Source organism: Scardinius erythrophthalmus (assembly GCF_964197995.2).
Source record: "Scardinius erythrophthalmus genome assembly, chromosome: 18".
Lineage (NCBI taxonomy): Eukaryota > Metazoa > Chordata > Actinopteri > Cypriniformes > Leuciscidae > Scardinius > Scardinius erythrophthalmus.
Genome location: NC_138238.1, coordinates 13,720,951 through 13,737,123, shown reverse-complemented (window position 1 = coordinate 13,737,123; position 16,173 = coordinate 13,720,951). Strand labels below are relative to the sequence as shown.

General features: G+C 38.7%; 2 protein-coding genes across 2 annotated transcripts; one reads left to right on the top strand and one right to left on the bottom strand.

The window, feature by feature from the left end:
- The first annotated feature begins 1,353 nt into the window (after window positions 1-1,353).
- faap100 (FA core complex associated protein 100) lies at window positions 1,354-10,082 on the top strand. The gene is made up of 9 exons (XM_081393201.1): window positions 1,354-1,696; window positions 1,785-1,900; window positions 3,515-4,170; window positions 4,813-5,031; window positions 5,140-5,296; window positions 5,590-6,457; window positions 6,540-6,656; window positions 6,741-6,827; window positions 8,924-10,082. The coding sequence occupies exons 1-9, from the start codon at window positions 1,550-1,552 to the stop codon at window positions 9,053-9,055; spliced, it is 2,499 nt and encodes an 832-aa protein (XP_081249327.1). The 5' UTR covers window positions 1,354-1,549; the 3' UTR covers window positions 9,056-10,082.
- On the bottom strand, window positions 8,813-15,817 carry tap2t (transporter associated with antigen processing, subunit type t, teleost specific). The gene is made up of 12 exons (XM_081393202.1): window positions 15,588-15,817; window positions 14,780-15,318; window positions 14,522-14,636; window positions 14,282-14,412; window positions 12,660-12,865; window positions 12,319-12,516; window positions 12,084-12,212; window positions 11,814-12,002; window positions 11,556-11,729; window positions 10,554-10,713; window positions 9,667-9,803; window positions 8,813-9,548 (listed from the first exon to the last, which is right to left on the bottom strand). The coding sequence occupies exons 2-12, from the start codon at window positions 15,309-15,311 to the stop codon at window positions 9,339-9,341; spliced, it is 2,181 nt and encodes a 726-aa protein (XP_081249328.1). The 5' UTR covers window positions 15,312-15,318; window positions 15,588-15,817; the 3' UTR covers window positions 8,813-9,338.
- Between the last annotated feature and the right edge of the window lie 356 nt (window positions 15,818-16,173).

The following is a 16,173-nucleotide window of genomic DNA, read 5'->3' as shown; positions in this document are numbered from 1 at the left end:
TTTGTTTTGCCATTCATTGACTGACAGCTCTCCTGTCCCCATGTTGAGAGTAGCCTAATACAGAGGTGTTTCCTGTGTAAACACTATGGACTAACTGTGAGCATGCATTTACTCATCTCACTTGCACAAAAACAGATTCAGTATAACTCAAAATGAATAAAAACAGTACAATGCACACTCAGAATATTCACAAACCTGTAATGGTTATGTTAAATGACACAAATATAGGCTACTTTATGTATGTCATCTCACTTTATTGACCAATGTCTTTGCTACAGACATTTGATGATTCAATTCAACCATACTAATAAGCAAAAATGACTTTAGTTAAACATCACATGTGTTTCTTTTTTTATTAGCCTATTATTGCTGAGGTAGGAGTGTTTAACCTTCTTCAACTGCGTCCTATTCTTCTACAATCCAGATTGGCAGCACAGCTAACAGGTTTGTTTAAGCTTTGCCCTCTACTCTACAGGCATGAATTCACATTTCCTTTAGCCTGAGGCTTATTCATTTCACTTTTGGTGTTTGGTTCACATTTGCCAAAAATACAACTTTTGTGTTGTGTGTGTGTGTGTGTGTGTGTGTGTGTGTGTGTGTGTGTGTGTGTGTGTGTGTGTGTGTGTGTGTGTTTTGACTAGCATGACAGACCAGCCCACATGAAAAAAAAAGTAATGCAAAAGTAACGTAATGCATTAGGCTACTTTCCATAAAAGTAGGCCCTAACTAACGAAATTAGTTCCTTTTTTAGGGAGTAACACGTTATTGTAACACATTACTTTTTAAAGTAGGCTAACTTTCCCCAAAACTTTTCTCTCTCTGTACAAACAAGGAGGCTGTACCGTTACCACCATACCGTGGTAATCGATTTAGTACGCTATAGCGAAGCTATTTTACTTATAAAAGTGGAGAGGCAACGCAGCGCTGACAAGAAGTTTCAGTTAACACATAAACCTGAGGGCCCGAGAATGGAGGTGGTCGTGATTGGCCGAGGGAAGGATTGACAACCGATCGGGAGCACATGAATTTTTCATGGCGAGCGCCGCTCAACAAAACCACACAACGGAGTATGGAATATGGAATATTCAGTATATACTCATTGTATCTCTCTGGATTGAAGATTTTTTTATATATATTAATTTTTATTTTTTATTAATAAATGTTTTACTTTTTGTGGTAGAAAACGTTGTGGCACCAAGACCAAAGAGTATAGAAGCCCTTCTATACTCTTTGCCAAGACATTGTTTGTCTAGTGTAGGTTACTTTGAATGGGACCCTTGAGTCAACATTGGGTTAAACAATGTCCGGAATCTCCGGTAGATGGCAGTGTACTAAATCTGACTGGTTAAAAACAGAGGAGGAAGAACATTGATCCTCATTGGTCACTGTTGAGGCGGCGGGTGCATGAAACAAGTTAGGAAGAGTCGCGAGCATTTCTGTTATGTGGTTAAATCTGAGAAATCATCCGAAACGAAAGAGTCTTTTAAATTAGAAACTTTTCTAGTAAACTTTGTAGAGAATGTAAAACAGACCTGTGTGACATTATATAATGGAGCGGTGCAGTGTGGAGTATCTGTCTGAGTTCAGTGACTGTCAGTCACACTCAGTGCTTATCATACAGGACGACACGAATCTTTTCTTGGCCTGCGGACACAGAGATGTGCTCGTATTCAATGTCGAGGAGAGGAGAGTCACGGCAAGTGCATGTTTGTTTTAACTCATGAGTTATACTATACCAGACTACATTTCTGCAAGCTCACTCAATACATGTTGTTTTTTTCCAGACCGTGATGCAGTTTGAAGCTTCAGTGACCAATTTGGCATTAAGTGACGATAAATATCGTCTTTATGCACTTTGCGCGAATGGTGGGCTTTACTGCACCCCTCTACCACAGCTCAGGTAACGTTAGTAATATCTCCCATAACATGTTTCTTAGATTAAGTGTTAGTTCATCCAAAAATGATAATTCTGTCATTAATTACTCGCCTTCATGTCGTTCCAAACCCGTAAGACTTTCTTCAGAACACAAATTAAGATATTTTGATGAAATCCGAGAGATTTCTATCTCTCCATTGACAGCTACGCAACTACCACTTTTTGACTCCATATAAATTGAGCGGTTTAGACCAAATTTTATGAAGAGACTCTTTCGCTTTATATGAATAGATTGAATGCTTGAGCTTCTGTTAAAGGAATACTCCACCGTCTTTTCATATTAAACTATGTTATTCCCTTAACTAAGACGAGTTGATACATACCTCTCTCGTCTCAGTGCGTGCACTCAATCGCTCTGGCGCGCGGCGACACTTTGTTCACTCAGTTCATTCAATACGGGCCAAGCAGAGAAGCAACCAAACACCTCCACGTTTTCCCTATTTAAACACAGTTACTCGCGTAGTGTAACTTGACCTAGGACGGTGACACAAAACAAAACGTTGCGCTTTTCTAAGCGTGTAAAATGGATAACTATATTGTATAGCGGAATACCATAGCAAGTGCTTGTAAGCACTTCGTCTTGGCGGAGTAATATCTTCACCAGAGGGAGCGGGGGCCGGTGAGAGGATTTTTCACGAATGAAGATATCACCCCGCCAAGTCGAAGTGCTCATAAGCGGTTGCTGTGGTATTCCGCCATACAATATAGTTATCCATTTTACATGCTTAGAAAAGCGCAACGTTTTGTTTTGTGTCACCGTCCTAGGTCGAGTTACACTACGCGAGTAACTGTGTTTAAATAGGGAAAACGTGGAGGTGTTTGGTTGCTTCTCTGCTTGGCCCGTATTGAATGAACTGAGTGGACAAAGTTTCGCCGCGCGCCAGAGCAATTGAGTGCACGCACTGAGACGAGAGAGGTATGTATCAACTCGTCTTAGTTAAGGGAATAGCATAGTTTAATATGAAAAGACGGTGGAGTATTCCTTTAAACTGATAACTGATTTGTGAGTTGAAGAATTTGTATGTGTATAAAAGCTTAAATTCAATCAGTTCATCATATAAAGCAATCGTGTCTCTTCAGAAATATTTGGGATTAAACCACTCAATTCATATGGATTAGTTATACGATCTCTTTATGAACTTTTTGAAGCATCAAAGTAATAGTTGCATTGCTGTCAATGGAGGGACAGAAAGATAGAATTCTATTCCAATTCTATGCTATAACTCACTTATAGCAAATAAAGTACTTAACCTTTATATTGCAACAGATTTTTTTTTTTTGTCTAGTCAATTCAGAACTGGTCAGCAACAGTAATAAAGGTTTGAAAACTGGATTTTTCACATTTAGAATTCACTTTTTTTTTTCACAACATAAATTAAATCCAGTGATTTTATGTGAATTTTCCTAGCAGAGTTGCTGTAAGGAATTTTCCCTAGGAAATTTGTCCATTAATACGTCATTACAGGAAGGGAAACTGCATTCGTCAAGCAATTTCAATGGATCTTTAGATTTTCTTTAGTCACTATAATGTGGAATTTTTATTTTTATAATTTGTTTTCCATGTTTCTTTTTTACTAGTTCTTCCTCTGTCCTGGCGAGCAAAAGTCCTGACCGTGTGCTGAGTATTGTATCAGATGATTCCATTGTCCTGAAAAATTTCAGTCTGCAAGCATTTACCATAGTTGAGAAGATCCTTGTGACTCTTAGTCTTCACAAGTCCATCTGGAGTTTTGATCTCTATGAAGAGCCTGGATCCAGACCCCTTCGTAAACTTGCATGTTTCCAGGTTGCAACTGTAAACTCATGCCGTTTAAACATAACAGACAAAGAAAAAAGTGTGACCTGTCCTCCAGTGCTGGCTTGCATCTACCCTAAAGGCTCCACGTCAGTCAGCTCTCAACAGTCTGACCTCCATCCTTATCTTGAACCCCGTCTTTTCAGGCTCTTATTTGGAGTGGATGCCTCTTTAGTCAATTCTCCAGTCATTCTATGTGGTTTACCTGATGGACGTATTTGCTGCTTTCCTTTGCTCATCCCCACCCTGGCTGGTCCAAGAGGAGAGCAGAGATCTCCAATCAGAGTCCTTCAAAGCTTAGAGCAGCCAATCGTATTTGTCGGAACCTGCGTCTCTGGAGAACACGGACCTCAGTGTCTCATCGCAGTTGGTCAAAGAGGCAAACTTCTAATGGTCAGAAGCAAACAAGCAAGCTCGGAAGGAAAAGAGGCAGATTATAGTAAGAATGAAATGAAAGTGCTTTTATTACATGTATTTTTGCTTTTGCAAAATTTTTATTTGATAGTCAATAAGATTGTCGACAATAAAGAAAAGGAAAGATCTTTTAAAAAAAAAGTTTAATGTAAATGCCTTTTTTTGTGTGAAATGTTCTCATTTTCTTTTTGTACTGGTTTCATATTGTTTTCGAAAAACTTAATACCATTTTTAAGATGTTTTAGTTTAATGTCTGAAAAAATGTCATGTTGTGTAACCATCAAATATAAAATATTTCCTTAGATCTTGAATACGGTATACACATATTCAAAGAAGTTTAAAATATATTTTCTAGCCTTTTTTTATCGATATCATGACTTCAAATATAATTACGATTCATTCATAAATATAATTATGATTTTGGGGAGTTGCACCACATGACATTTTACAACCAGACAAAAAAGCAGTTTTGTTAAATATTTTTTTTCTATGAAATAATAATACATAATGCCAAACTATTTTGGTTTTGGTTTTCTATTCAAGAATTAGCTTTTTTCCCCCTTCATTTTGATATCAGGACAGTTGTAGCAATGCTTTATTTATTCAATGCTTTTGAATAAATTATAGATCAGTTTTGGTAATCTGTGTTAACATTCACATTTTACAGGCTTCAATGAGCATAGCGTACCAGGACCAGTGCTGTGTGTTTGTGCTGATGATAATCGGCTGTACTACAGCTCTCTCAATGACCTACACACACTTCAGTTCCCCACAATATCTTCATCAGAAGCCACAGGAACTGAGTCCCAGCGGCAAGATCTGACCTCAGACAGTCTTGGTGTATGCAGGGTCATAGCACTCACTCGGCCATATACTAACCCTACAGGTACGATACATGCATTGCATTCTGATCAATCTCTATGCTGTTTACCAGGCTTTTAAGTGTTTTAATTTTTAAGTCATTAACGCAAATATTTTGTATTTTAATTCTAAGGATCTGTGCAGCTTATGGGCATATCTTTGAGTGGAAGACTGCTTCGAGTGAACCTTCCTCAAGCATCTGAAAAAGGAAATGTGCCCAGGTTACCTCCATCTCTAGCAGGCCAGAGAGTGAAGGACCTCCTGGCTTCCATCGGAAACATCTGGGAGAGGTCTGTTTCATGCCTCATCATAAAAAAAAGAAAACTTCTGATTTTCCAACGCCTAAAGCTAAATGTCACATTTTGAGTTAATGGAATATAACAGTGTCAGTGATAAAGAATCATTTAAAAAATCTAATTTAAAACTGATTTAAAAGTTCTGTACTCTTTGTATTCATGTTGGTTTATTTCTCTAATTTAATTTATAAGTCACTGTTTGCATGATTTTGTTTTTTTTTTATAAATTAATAGAGCGACCAAAATGAGTGTCATGTCATTGACCCTTTTGTTACTGTCTTCTGCAGGGCAGAATCCTTGAAACACAAGCTTCAGGAGAAAAATGAGTCAATCAAACGTCTGAATCAAGTCATAAATGTTTACAGCCTACTGTTGGACACCCAAGGGAATGAAAAAAAGTTTGATATGGGCACCAAACATCCAATCAGCTGTCATGGTGTGGCTAGGTGGAGCTCATTGCTCCAAAGAGACTCTTTGACTCTTACATGTGTGCTTGAAAACTCAAGTGGATGTACATTGGAGCATGGTTGGACTCTGTGCATTCAGGTCCACCCATTATCCCAATATTCAAATATTGAGAGCTCATCCAGGACATACTCATTCCCATTGAAAAAACTTGATTCTGATCAGAAACTGGATGTAACCATTCCTCTTGAAACCGTTGATGGGCTGTCTCTGCCAGTGAAGGTCTACTGTTCTCTCACCTTCTCCCTCTCCAATCTGTTTAGCCCTGAAACGTCTTCTCTTGGTGTTTCCCAGCTCCTAACAGAGATGGGCTCCATCAGTGCACCTTTGAATTCTTTAACAGTGGATTGGCTTGATGCTTTAAGGCTAGAGGGATCATTTTCTCATAGTGACATTAGACACGACAGTGTCAGGGATGGCGTTCAAGCCTTCCTGCGTGCCAGAGGAGCGTTAACCAAAGATTCTGATACTACTTCCAAGTCAGGACCCGTTGCAGTGCTGATCAGAGTATCATCCGAGCTTCTAAAGGCCAAACTGCACACTTCAGCAACCAGCAGTTCAGAAACATGCGTGTCTGTGCTAAACTGGTTGGTATCACCAGAGGTGATGGGACAAACAAAGTCTGTACAAAGTCCAGTGGTTTGTGCCTACAGCCCAGATGGATGCTCTGTCAAGATTATGGCCAAAGAGGTGCTGACTTAATACTACTCATTACTCATTTACGATCATGAAGTCTGTCATTTAAAATGAGCTGCTCATGTCTTTCCTCAAGGTGACACTGGGAGATTTATGCTCTGAAGGACCTCTTGAAGTCCTGGAGATTCGGGTGGAGAGTACATCTGTGGCAGCGGTGTGTGGACTGCATCATGCCATTCTGAGGCGCCTTCAGGTACTTTTATAAAAAAAATATTTATATTTTTCTAACATGGACTTACAATTGAATCTGATTTGGGGGTCATGACTTTTTCAACAGGTCTTGTTGAGAGACTCGACTGTAAAATTTTGCCATACAAAGCAGTTAAAAGCAAAGAGCTTGTGTGAAGCTGTACGGGACGTTGAGGTAGATCTGATTATCTTCATTTTATTTGTTCATTCTTGCATGCTTAGATTACACCATTTGGATTCAAGTCTAAGGTGCCATCACATTTACCGTTGCTCTGTAAATTTTGCTGCAAAAATCCAGTTATTTTTTTTTTTTAAATGGGGGGAAAATCACTTAATCGAACTGAAAAAGGTACCCATTCTATTACAGGCATGCAGACTCTTACATTTGCTCACACACACACCTTTTTTCAATCTGGAATTAAGCATGAGGGCTTCATGTGTCGCTACACTATAGACCCCTATTCAGTTGGTAAACATGGTGACTTTTTTGTGGGCGGAGCTTAGGTGGTGGCAGAACGATCCCTCTGGCGGCTTCACTAACGTTAGTTTGCTTGTTTTTTAATAATGACTGGAGAAAATCCGATTTTTTCTTAATGTGCAAGGTCACTCACTGTCCAGGATTGCGATTGTTATTTGCAAAAGTTAATTTTAACGGACATCCCAGATTGCCTGACCCCTTACAAGCTCAGTCAATGGATGGACGATCTGACAGGATTAACGTTAACGCTACTTCCGGTTGAGTGGCCTAACTTCTACACCTACCTGATAGAAAAACTGAGCGTAAAGAGAAACTGAGGGCATATAAATCTTCAGATGCCTATTACTGTACTAAATGGTCACGTACAAGACTTGTGTGGTAACCTACGATCCGCAGTTCTGCCTAGCCAGCGCTAAAGCCAAACAGAAGCGGCAATGTAAAGAGTGACATTACAGTGCAATATTAATGATGTGAATATTTTCTAGAAATAAAAATTCCAGATACAGCATATTCATTTTTTAACTATGTATTCGATTACCCTTTCAAACCAGGTTCTTCAAAAAGTCTAGTCACAATCAATCAAAACAATGTATACAATCATAGATGATTCACAAATAATCACAATCATTTAGAAAACACTATGCGATAAAATTTCAAATTGGAGCCTGTACTCTGTCGATTCTTGCACCCACCAACACAACAAGATGACATTTAATAACAATAGTAATAGTTTAAAGGGATAGTTCACTTTGAAAATAAATTTTGGTATGTTTTAGCTTACCTCAAGGGCATCCAAGATGTAGGTGTCTTTGTTTCCGCAGTAGTTTCAATTTGGATATTTTTAGGTCAAACCGTTCTTGTCTGTCAGTCATATAATGCAGGTCGATGGTCACTGTCTCAAAACACAAGCACAGAGTCCAAATTAAAACAATTCCCCATCGTCCAAATTAAACAATTCCCCATCGTAAGTACACATTGATGGCCTAAGACACGAAACGAGCGGTTTGTGTGTGAAAATTAACAGTATTTATATCGTTTTTACCTCTTGTAACACAGCACACGTCCAAATGATCTGACGGCGCGGGCGGGTATAGATATATACACTAGATGTCGCTTGGCTACGGTTTCGTTCCAATGAACTGCAGTAGCAAAGGCGACATCTATGTATATACATACATCTATACCCGCCCGCGCCGTCAGATCATTTAGACGTGTGCTGTTTTCAAGAGATAACAACGATATAAATACTGTTCGTTTTCTCACACAAACCGCTCGTTTCGTGTCTTAGGCCATCAATGTGTACTTACGATGGGGAATTGTTTAATTTGGACGATGGGGAATTGTTTTAATTTGGACTCTGTGCTTGTGTTTTGAGACAGTGACCATCGACCTGCATTATATGACTGACAGACAAGAACGGTTTGACCTAAAAATATCCAAATTGAAACTACTGCGGAAACAAAGACACCTACATCTTGGATGCCCTTGAGGTAAGCTAAAACATATCAAAAATTAATTTCAAAGTGAACTATCCCTTTAAGCTCCTTATTATGTAGCCGAATCTGTGCTGGTTTGTATTGGCTGCCTCCAGGTTTCCCTTTGTTTTGCCACCAGCTAACGCCGTGACGTAACTGTGACGTCGGCTTGAAATTGATCTATAGACAATGGATCTTTTTTTTTTTGCCTGCAACATTTGTGGCTGCACCTTTACTCTGTGATTAGTATTAATTCACATATATCAGACAGTTTTGCTTAATTCAATATTAAAAAATATATATATTTTCTTTTGTCAGTCTCTTTATAAAGATCTCCAGGATGCTCAAAATCAAGCAGCTCTTGGTGGCACAATGAAGACGGATAAGAGCTCTGAGATCTTACTCCGCATTTTTCTGCAGCTGAGGGCAAACCCACTGGTCATTCTCTGATTTAAATACACACACGAAATTGTGTATTACATATATTTTGTATTACAGTAGAGGTTGTTTCATACTGCTTTACCTTTAGGATACAAAGTCCATGCTTTCCTTTTTGTTTGTCCCATGCATCATCACTTCACAAAATGAACAAAACACTGCCTATATAAACAGAAGGATGGAGAAAATTTTATCTCCACACGATCTACACTAGAATCAGTTGTTAAATCTACATGAAAGCAGTCTGTGAGTGTGTACTGAAGACTCTGTAAAATTTATCCACAAATCTGATATTTTAGCCAACTGGTTGTGTCTCCAGTTTGAAAAGCTTTTCTCTGAGCCGATAGTATCTTCCTTCTTTGGCCATGAGCTGCCGGTGTGTTCCCTGCTCCACGACTTCACCTCCCTCCATGAAGATAATGTGGTCTGCTTTCTCTACAGTCTCCAAACGATGAGCTATTACCAGCACTGTCTGATCCGTAATGCTGTTGAGCACATCTTGAACCTGGGAAATAAGATCATGAATAGACACTATGAATGGGGAAAACCTCAGAATTTAGCATGTTACTGCAGCTTAAAAATAATTACTGCAGATTTAGTATTAATTTCGTAAGAGTTCGTACTGCTTGTTGTGTGCTACAGTCCATGTGGCTGGTGGCTTCATCCAAGATAAGAATCTGTGGGTCTCTTATCAAAGCTCTGGCTATAGCAATGCACTGCTTCTGCCCTGCCGACAGCTGGTCGCCACACTCTCCAACATCTACAGAAAAAGCATTCAAATTTAACCAACTCGATTTATTTTTAGGGATACACATATCAGTACCATGTCACTGATTTATAAATATCAGTATAAATATCATTTTATTCATCAACTCAGATATCAGTTGTGGTAAATGGAAGCTCAAGCATGTTTGAGGTTAACCAATGAGGTTAGTTCTCATGCGTCAAGCAGGTTTGGTTGAGCTGTTTATGTTCGCTGATCCAATGTTTATATGTGAATAAAAGACTAAATTAAATCTGTTCATCATATAAAGCAATCAAAAATTTGGACTAAACCACTTAATTCATATGGATTTGAAGCGTCAAAGTGGTAGTTGTGTAGCTGTCTATGGAAAGACAAAAAGCACTCAGATTTCATCAAAAAGATCTTAGTTTTTTTTTCTGAAGATGAACGAAGGTCTTGCGTGTTTGGTACGACATGATTGTGAGTAATGACAGATTTTTTATTTTTGGGTGAACTAACCCTTTAAAGTCAATCTTCAAAAACACTAATTTAATTACATTCTTTAGCAAATCTCAAAATGAATATCCATTTTTCATATGGAACAGTATAACGTGATGTCTACATTCACTTCTAGGCAGTCTTTAAATAACTTTTTTGGTCAGTTTTATATTTTATTTAGACAAAAAAAGTATAAAAAGGTGATATTGGCTATAACATGAAAATATTTAACAGCTCATTAGTATCAGACAGAATTTTAATATCGTGTGTCTCTTAAGTTATATCTACCTGTGTTGTATCCCTTCTCCAATTTGCATATGAAGTTGTGTGCATTGGCTTTACGAGCAGCTGCTTCTACTCTTTCAAGTGTGCAGTCCTGCAAACCGTATTCAATATTATATCTCACAGAGCCAGAGAAAAGCACAGGATCCTGGGATACCATTGCCACCTAAGTCAAATGAAAGACAATAATGTGTTGTTTTATAAACTACTAGTTATACACTACTGACTCATCAAACCATCCAATGGAATTAATGTTTTCACATCTCTCCTGGGGCCAGTTGTTTGAAAGTTATCTGATCAGATTTTTGTGTTCAAGACTTTAGTAAAATTGGGATACATTTGAAAAAACATCATAAAATATACACACATATTTTTTTATTTTCCTCTTGATTATAGTTGTAACTGTTAAAGTAATAAATTATAAGTAGACATTAGGCTTCTTATTCAGCCTTTCGGTAGCCTACAGTAAAGTAAAAAAGAGATTTTGGTGCCATAAAATAATCCCTAAACAGCTGGAAATATCAGACAAAAAAACATTAAATTTAATTTAAAGAGTTTTTTTTTTTTTTTTAAGTTCCCTATCTCATATTATTTCTATCAGCATGTCCCTTTAGAGGCTCCGTAGAGCACTAGTAATCCAGATTTGGTCATCTGAAAAAGTGTGTATCTGGATCAGGGTGATCCAATTCAAAATCTGCATTGAAAAACTGGCACAAAAGTAAGATGGATTATGTAATCCTGGATAGCAAAACATGGGATTTCCAAATCCAGATCATTCTGATCCAGACTAATTTTTTTTGAGCAACTGGCCCCTTAAAGGTATAGTGGAGGATCTTTCCGAATTTTAGATAAGACCCGCCCTCTCCACTTTTTGAAAAGTTTGATTGATTCACCAGAATGATTGACAATTAGGAGGACCAATAGTATAGGTGATCCACCCGGAAGTAAAAAATCCTCCGCTATACCTTTAAGTTATATGGTTGTAAATGCTGGTGAATCAATTCTTGCCTTTTTATGCAAATACTGGTGTTGGTAACGGTACAAAGGTTCTCCATCCAGGAACATCTCACCCTCCTGTGGATCATAGAACCTTTGGAGCAAGCAGACGCAAGAGCTCTTCCCACCACCAGAGGGCCCTACCAATGCCGTCAGCTTTCCTGGACTCAATTCCAATGTAACAGACTGCAACAATTCAACAATGAATACATGCAAATCACATAAGTTCTATCTATGATTAGCTTTTGCGTAATAAACAAAAAAATGTACCTTAAGTGCCTTTTGATCAGGACGGGAGTGGTAGGAAAAGGTGACCTTTTCAAAGGTTAGTCTTCCCTTAAGCTTCTCTGGAGCCAGATGGCCTGCCTCTCTCAACTGTGGCTTCCTATCGAGCAGCTGGAACACCTTCACTGCTGATCCCACGGTATTCAGCATGTCTCCATAGATATATACAAGATGCTGAGAATATAATTATGGCCAGAATTTAGTCTCATCTCAATGAAGGGTCATATTCCTGTAAAATCTACCTGGCCATCTTACCCTCATGTTGGTCACCATGTCCTTCTGGTAGAACACAAACGCAAGAAGGCTGCCATTGCTAAGCTGTCCAGACGAGATGAGATTTCGGCCTTGGAACAGCATTGCTACCTTCAAGCCCACTGTAATGAACTAAAATGCAATGCAAGAAGATAGCCATTTGTATGAATCAATGAACTATAACACAATTTCTACTAAGAAGAACAGTGAATGCAACTTAGGACTGTATATGATTTACCCTGCGTATTAAGAGATGAAATGCACTGTAGACACCTTTACGCCTCAAAACCTGGAGCTTCCTGTTGAGAGTCTGTTCATATCGCTGCTGTTCCTGATGCTCTGCCTTAAAACTGCGCACAGTCTTCATCGACCCAATGACAGAAGACGCCAATTCTGTAGTCTCTGCATTACAGTCCTGAAGCTCTTTGGATGTTTTCTGATCAGGAAGGTGAGGCATTATGAATTCATTATGGTCTACCCCAAAACGTTAGGATAGGCCGTTAGGAAAGACACAGCTTTATAACAAGTCTAAGCTTTGTAAAAAATAAAAAGGAAACCAACCTGAGGAGGGTTACTTACCTGGGAGAAGTTGTTGTATGAGTTCTGAATGAAAGCAAGAAGGGGCATTTCAATGCATGAAAGGAGGGTTAACTGCCAGGACAGGCCCAGCATGAAGTACAGCATGCCGCATGTCTTCACCAGGCTTCGCAGTAACACATTCACATTCATGGCCACAGAACGTCCCATTTTATCAGTGTCAGAGGTTAAACGTGATGTGAGACTACCTGTAAAAGAGAAAAAAATTGACATGATTTTAATAATGGCTATATTACCAAATATACACAATGTTGAAGCTTTGTCTACTCTTAAAATCATCCTAAAATATGCAGCAGAACGCAGTGTCTCAAGACATTTTTTACCCTCTGGCGGTCTTCGGGTCAATTTAGAACAATTTTAAGTTTCGTTTTTTATTTTTTTTTTAAATGGTACAAAACTTGGTGAAAATGTTGTGCCACTTCCTATGTAAAAACACAAAAACATGTGGATATGATTAGAATTTGGTGAAATGGTCTTAAAAAAATCTTCACACTTGTTTTCTTCATGTCGAAAACGACCCTATATCACGGTCACATTCTGTTTCTCTGTCTTGTTTAGTTTTAGGGGCTGTTTACACGACACCATTTTCAACTAAAAACTTGTTATGCATTTTGACTGTTCATTTACACGTCAACAGTGTTTTGGGGGCCTGAAAATGCAAAAAAAAAAAAAAAAAAAAAAAAAACGGGATTCAAAGTGCAAAGTTTTGAAAATCATACCGTTATCATCTCCATGTAAACTACAAAAACACAAATTTGTGAAAACGGGTGACGATCAATACGCCATTTCATGTTGCATACAATTATCTAGTCAGTAAACGTAGATCGTAGCAGCAACACACTGAGATGATCATGCTAAATTTCTGACAAAATCATCGCAGGCAACCTTCGGTCGCAAGACCGTGACAACGGCTGTCTTTGAACCTCTCTCACTGTAAGATGTAGGATCACCGTTTAGGAGCCACGACCACAGAAATCGCCACGATTGGTCATCTTTCTTCTGGGACAGCTCAAAATCATACAATGGGTACCGGGCATAAGCCTCGAGTTCTCCTCAGTCCTTTAAACCTATTCAGTTTGACACCAGTAAACATAACTCAAGAAACATTTTACTCGCCAACAACTACAAGAAGCAGTTCTATGACTTAGGGCTTTACTTGACACTGTGTTTTTAAATTGCGGCACTCGTAGAGTGTTAAAAGTCATCATGAAACAGAAGTCGCAACAGGTCTTCCGCATTGTGAAGCACATGGGAGTGATATTAATGATCAGAAAAGTAAAAATGTAGGGTGGGACTTTCTGAGTATTGGTTGTTGATTGGATTTTAAGATGTAGGTGTTGCACTCATAAGTACAGGCTTTCCTGGGTCAGGGTTTAAGTTTACTTAAGTGTAAGATTGGAGTCCTGCATACTGTTGTTTTCACTGAAAGGTCCAGTTATGACATTCTTATTACATATTACAAGGTCAAAAAAGAAACACATGAGATCTATAAACATGCATTTATAAAATAGATGGGGTGAATTTTCATTTCATCTGCACTATTTACATAGAAAGACAATTAGTGCTAAACTTCAACTTCCAAAGTGTAGGAACAGGTATCATACCTGGTTTATTATCTTCAAAGAAGCTTATCTCCTGCTTCATGAGGTTCTGGAACAACAGGTGTCGTATTCTCTTGTTGAGTCTGCAGAGGCTGCACATGAACATCCCACCGCGCAGACCAGTGAACATAGAACTTAAAGACACAACAATTTAACATTTTAATTGCAAGAAACAAAACCAATTTGTACACAAAGACATTTGTTTTTAGTAAGATTTTTGCATTGGATTGATGTTACACAGACCTTCCAAGTGAACACAGTGCCATGAGTCCAATGGCCCATACGAAATTGTTGTGCTGGTACGTTCCACTCAGTATGTCAATAACTTTCCCAATGCAGTATGGGATGAATGTCTCAACTACAAAATAAAAGGTATTACTCTGGATTTAAGTTTTGTCTATGTAGATAAAAGATTAGCCTAACTGAAATCAAGATTTAGATTTAAAATCACAGACTAATTCTAACAATATTTTAGTTTCCTCAACCAGGAAAAATACTCACAAAGCGCCGCCAGGCTGAGGAAGAGGAAGGCAGCACCTAGATGAAGATAGTCTGGCCTGGAGTAGCGGATGACCCTCATTAGGAGTGCTCTGGCCTCTTCATCTTTCTTCGGGTTCCTGGAACCCTTAGATGATCCACCGTGTGGGAAGGCCATCTCCCACACCATATATATGAGAGTAGATGTAACAGTGCTCAGGATCACCATGCCAGGATCAGGAACAGGACTAAAGCCTCTCCCAGTCCCGTGAAGCATTGTCTGAATGCTATCAAACACGGGAGGTAGGAAGCTCAGTAGGGTTACCCAGCGCTTCAGGAGAGGGTGGTTGCTGCTGTCAGAGACATGTGTGATTACTGAATACAGTACAACGCAGCTGATGGTCCTGAGAGCCCACAGGCACCATAGATCCAGACTGCCCTCTCCATCCAGCCACAGGAGTGCTATCCACACACAAGCCCAGATGACAAGATCACAGCACAACAGACAGAAATGTTCTGCTGCAGCTCTGGGTACGGGGTACGCCTTTGAGATCATCTTAAAACTGAAAAGACAAAGAGGAATCAGATAAACCAGACTAGAATGGTTCCATAGCCCAATCACACTAGTCTTTTGTTTGGTTTTAGCTGATGGGCAAATTGGTCTCTTCGTCTGACCAACTAAAGAATCCCTCAAACCCATTTAAACCTGCTAAGACTATTAAAGCAAACCATCTTAGGCTGGTTTAGGATGTTTTTATCAGCAATAATCTTCTCAAGTACTTTAAAATACATTGCATAAGCACTAAACATTATAAAGTTTTAGTTTTCTTACCATTAGTTGATCTCGTTGCATTTTGGCGGAGGATCACTTTTGCTTTCACTTTCACGTGGGCGGTGTCAAAACTGTTTTTTCAGGTCAGTGCGCATAATAGTAAGAATCGACTATACTGGGAATACGCTTAAATTTTGTTTAAAACGAGTCAACCTCAGTGTGCACAAAACGTTTTTATCTCAATTAGCTACTGTATGTACTGTAGTGCGTATGACGGATCATGACGTATTACGCCTACGCCGGTTACGCACGTCTGTTCTTCAAGTGGCCAACAGAGAGCGCTGTTTAGCGAATATCATCTTTCACGAAAGTGCAGTCCTTTTTTTCTCTCATGAGCATAAATGTAAACAAGGATTTTAATATCGAAAAGCTATTATTATAATATTTTCCTAAACACACTAACAACAATATAGTACGATTTGTGTGTGTGTTTTAGGAGGATATATCGCTATGACTTGAAAAATAAGCGAGAACGTAAGGTAGTAACACTTAAAATTCATTATTAGCTTAATTAGTAAAACATGGCACCAAAATGTTTCCCTCACCAAAGACTTTTCTCCAAGCATTAAATAAAAAGTGAAAAAAA

Coding starts and splice junctions, on each gene's coding strand:
- faap100 (XM_081393201.1), top strand. CDS start 1,550: ATGGAGCGGTGCAGTGTGGAGTATCTGTCTGAGTTCAGTGACTGTCAG. Junction 6,657..6,740: donor CCATTCTGAGGCGCCTTCAG/GTACTTTTATAA, acceptor CTTTTTCAACAG/GTCTTGTTGAGAGACTCGAC. Junction 6,828..8,923: donor AAGCTGTACGGGACGTTGAG/GTAGATCTGATT, acceptor TTCTTTTGTCAG/TCTCTTTATAAAGATCTCCA.
- tap2t (XM_081393202.1), bottom strand. CDS start 15,311: ATGATCTCAAAGGCGTACCCCGTACCCAGAGCTGCAGCAGAACATTTC. Junction 10,714..11,555: donor ACCAGTATTTGCATAAAAAG/GCAAGAATTGAT, acceptor CATTTGACTTAG/GTGGCAATGGTATCCCAGGA. Junction 9,549..9,666: donor ACTGTAGCACACAACAAGCA/GTACGAACTCTT, acceptor CTTATTTCCCAG/GTTCAAGATGTGCTCAACAG.